Source organism: Amyelois transitella, chromosome 9, assembly GCF_032362555.1.
Source record: "Amyelois transitella isolate CPQ chromosome 9, ilAmyTran1.1, whole genome shotgun sequence".
Taxonomy (NCBI): Eukaryota; Metazoa; Arthropoda; class Insecta; order Lepidoptera; family Pyralidae; genus Amyelois; species Amyelois transitella.
In genome coordinates, this window is record NC_083512.1 from 4,031,431 (window position 1) to 4,035,632 (window position 4,202).

The 4,202-nt window shown below is 33.8% G+C and overlaps 1 protein-coding gene across 3 annotated transcripts; it reads left to right on the forward strand.

Moving 5' to 3' along the window:
* The first annotated feature begins 587 nt into the window (after positions 1–587).
* On the forward strand, positions 588–3,983 carry LOC106134769 (U-scoloptoxin(05)-Sm1a). Of its 3 annotated transcripts, XM_060945854.1 has the most exons (4): positions 597–806; positions 883–1,038; positions 1,688–1,828; positions 3,156–3,983. In XM_060945854.1, the coding sequence occupies exons 1-4, from the start codon at positions 752–754 to the stop codon at positions 3,350–3,352; spliced, it is 549 nt and encodes a 182-aa protein (XP_060801837.1). In that variant the 5' UTR covers positions 597–751; the 3' UTR covers positions 3,353–3,983. The 3 variants fall into 3 exon arrangements, 1 of the variants encoding a protein (XP_060801837.1); XR_009657001.1 differs by lacking the exon at positions 883–1,038 and having other exon boundaries at positions 588–806; positions 1,688–3,296; XR_009657000.1 differs by having other exon boundaries at positions 588–2,384; positions 3,156–3,295.
* Positions 3,984–4,202: the final 219 nt, after the last annotated feature.

Genomic DNA, 4,202 nt, shown 5'->3' on the forward strand with positions numbered 1-4,202 from the left:
TGCTCTCCGACCAAAATAAGCAAATAATACCTATTATCACACATATACATTATGATCACATCTATATCCTTGTGGGATTACAGCCTCACCTTTGATCATGACTCCTGAGGTTTATGGTACTTATCTCAGGAAAGAGTTACTGGCTGAGGAGGATTTGAATTAGTGCCATTCGATACGCGCATTTTAAATCTGACGCCATATCGAATCGACCCTCGATTCGACCAGCGCCACACATAAGCCACCAAATATTAAAAAATGTTGAAATTGAACATTTTCTATGCCTCGAGCATTTTGAGTAATCAAAGCTTTAAAAACTAGGTGGATTGAAAAAGGTCCCACTTCTCAGAGGTAAAGGTAAACACATCTCAGACGCACGCGACAAAGACAGGGTATCGGGAGTGCGGCAGGTATATCTAAGTAGTTTAATACACGACAAAACACAGGGCGCGAGTACGATTTAATAGAGTCTAGATCCGATTTCTATAGTTATTTATCGAAGAAACTAAGTGTTATGAAAATAGAATCTAGACTGACCTTTATTTTGGTGAAGCATTGTGTATTGAATGTAACGTGGGTGCAATAATGTAATGTCAGTGTCATAGTTGACATGTGTCACTTCGTTCTAATTTAATTATAAAGCGTCCGGCGGGCTGGGCGTTGCTATTGATTGATCAAATTCTATGTTTACTGTATAATAAGCAAAAACAGCAGACAATTTAAGTATATCCTTAAATAAACCATAATTTTGAAGATGAAATCGCCAAGTATATTGTGTGTTATAGCCACATTAAGCATAGTGAAGTCAGGTAAGTAAACTTAAATTACTTCAATGTGTTATTCCCATTTGAGTTTTTGTTAATTATTGTTATTTCTCTATAATAGTTGATTCTATAAGCTGTTATCAGTGCTCCGGGACCGATTCGGATAACCCGTTTGAGTGCAATGAATTTTTGGATAGCAATACTGGATTGGAACCAGTCGACTGTAGCAATATTCATGATGCACAGTATTGTATAAAACATGTAGGAAGGAACGAAGGTGAGAAAGAAACCTGATCCTCTGATGCTGCATGTAGAATTGGAATATTTGTTATTGAATGACATTATCTTACAAAATGTCTCAGTGCATCATTCATGTGCTTCTAAATACTAAAACTTAACATGATTACCAATTTTATGTAATCTTGGGACTAACTTAATCATTTTCTAATATACGAGGTACCAATAATGCGGTTTTTATTGCTTAAAAAAAATATTTAGTGCTTGAATGTAAGGGACAATGGTGTAGTACTAGTTGTGATGGTAACTGTAGAAGAAATGTTAATTACAAAAGCCTCACTTAGACCATTTTAAGTATTGTAACCCATGTGTGCGAGATCCTTTCAATTAATTCAAGGTTAATAACATATATTTTATGTACAATTTCTTATTTACGTAGTTAAGAAGTAATTTAAATAAAAACTAACCCTTATTTATTTATGGGCAATTATTATAACAAATCAGGAACACCCTACAATGATGAATATAAGTAATAATTAGCAAATTTAGTACTGGGTATTGATAGACAGAATACCCTTTATTGCACTTAAAAATTGTAGAAATAAATTTGGTATCCTCGCAGACAACTAATAAGAGAAAACAGTCTTTGTTATTTATATATCATTAAATATACTAACCATTGCATCTAGGTATAGCCATAGAATGCTATCAGTGCAACTCGTCTGCAACTATGGAATGTGGAGATGCTCTAATGAACCTCGACGGTGGCGTGCTGTCTCCGACGTCTTGCGAACATGTGCATAATGCTCAATACTGCATTAAACTAACAGGTTATATTAGTGGATTGAAGGTTGTGGGTGAAAAGCACTGAAAAGCTGAAAATATTTTGTAAAAATAATAAATTGCTGTTTTTCCTAAGTTTGTTTATGGACCAAATAGTAGAATATTATAATAATAGAAGGCTTTCTTACCTCTTTTAGTTTATGTTTTCAATATCCTAAGTATCAGACAGTACCTACTTGGTACAGTCATGGTCTAACAAAAAAGTGTTATACCTTATTTTCAAAGTGCTGAAATGTCAAATTTACTTAAAAGTTTAATATTGAACTTTGTACCTATGTGGGGTAGACTTCCCTAATATGAAAAGCTGTCTTTGTCAAGATGTAAGTGGTTTTTTTTTTACAAAATTAATATATTATTTTGCTAATGTTTACCATGAAATATTTTCAGCTTATGATATATGTTTAACATTTAATTTTTGTTCTTCACATAAAGTACAATCTTTAATTTTTTTCACTAATTTCGGGCACATGGTATGTGAGTTTTATTTCAGTATAGCACGAGGCACGTACTAATATTGTCAAATAAAATTAAATTACCTTATTGGTGAGTATGCATGCTTTTTTAAATTCCATCTATAGTACCTACATAGTCATGGGAGTCCACACACTCATCAAAAATGGATTTCCCTAATTATCTTCTTACTCCTGGCGTTAGCCTTGGTTTCATCCTCACCTTTCTGGAAAGGAGCTTTAGGTGCGCCTTTACACCTTACTTTGGATTGGCCGAGCCAGGTTTTTATACAAAGTGACTCCCATCCGACCTTAACAATCTCTATAGGAAATGTCACTCATATTAGGTCTCACATTCATTTGCCTGAATGTGCAGGTTTCCTCACGATGTTTTCCCTCGCCGTAAGAGCATCAGTTAGCACTCTAACTAATAAACATGTATAAATCCAGAACAAGAGCCATTGGTAAATGGCTGAACTAGAATTTAAACCCACACGCATTACTTGCGCATTTTAGCCGGGCACCTTAACCATTTCACCACAGACGGATTTGTCAAATTATATTATTTGCATAAAAAACATACATACATATTCCACGGAGAATTTCTCGAGCGTGAACAAGTGATGCCGCTATTTGATAAACGCCTATTATGTTTTGTTGTTTCAATGTCAGTGATGCAATTATTATTTTGATAAATATAGTTATAAAATTACTTATGTCCAAAGTACAAATAGAGTTGATTATTGCCCTTCATAATTCAAGATTTCACTGAAAGATCTAAGTTTTGTTTAGTCATATGATGAGAAACTTTTCAAAACTGACCGTGTGTATTACCTAATTAATCTGTTATTTAAAATGTTTTCAGGTGGCATTAGTACAAAACGTTATTGTTCGTCCTTGGATCTCGGAAACTATTGTAATTATGTACAACAAGCTGGCGACAAACTGGAATACAGAACTTGCATCTACACATGTAGCTCTGACGGGTGCAACGCTGCGACCAGTTTAAAAGTATCTCTATTTCTATTCGGCTCGTTTGTATTAGCATACCTTTGCATTTGATAGACTTACACTCGGCATTGGAATCTCACTTCTTATATACATACATACATAACGCCTCTTTCCCGGAGGAGTGGGAAGAGACTTCATATTTCCACTTGCCACATTCCCTGCACTTATACTTTTTCGCTTTACCTTTTTTAATAACTCTTCATGCAAGCTCGTCGGTTTCGGCTACTCTCGACCTTACCTTTGCCAGAATGTCTCCGATTTGATCAAGGTACGTTCGCCTTGGCCATCCCACTCCCTTTGTATATTTACTTAGTCAACATACTTTCATTCATCCTCTCGCCATGACCAAATCATTTTTAAAACCTGTTTTGCAGCTTTGTGTATATTTTGTACAGATTTTTCTTATAAAAGAGTATGGTTATTTTATTTGACTATTATAAATGTTTCCGTCCAGAAGATTATTTTTAAGTATAGATATTTTAATGGGTAATAATTAGAGAGCTTTTTTAATTGTATACTTGTATTTTTATATTAATTACTTTTGTAATAGGATTTACAAATCGTAGACTGATTAGTTAATTGCTTAAAGTAATCGAGACAATGTCAAAATACTTTTTGCATCACAGGTTTATAAGTATTTTTCAATACATCTTCAAAATAATAAACTTTTATACCAATTTTACTTATTGTTTTATTTACTATCACAATATAATCACGTCTATATCCTCTGTGGAGTAGACAGAGCCAACAGTCTTAAAAGACCAATTGTTTGGCTTAATGATAGAATTGAGATTCTAATAGTGACAGGTTGTTAGCTCTTCGCCTATAAGAAGAACCCCATGTTTATAGCCTATCCTTTTTATTCAATGTAGTAGAAATATTAGAAAAAAAAACATTGAGG

What these genes read in the sequence shown, in the direction of transcription:
- LOC106134769 (XM_060945854.1), top strand. Translation starts at nt 752, where the DNA reads ATGAAATCGCCAAGTATATTGTGTGTTATAGCCACATTAAGCATAGTG. An exon ending in ATTAAGCATAGTGAAGTCAG is followed by an intron (nt 807 to 882) that starts GTAAGTAAACTT and finishes TCTCTATAATAG; the next exon opens with TTGATTCTATAAGCTGTTAT. An exon ending in ATACTGCATTAAACTAACAG is followed by an intron (nt 1,829 to 3,155) that starts GTTATATTAGTG and finishes AAATGTTTTCAG; the next exon opens with GTGGCATTAGTACAAAACGT.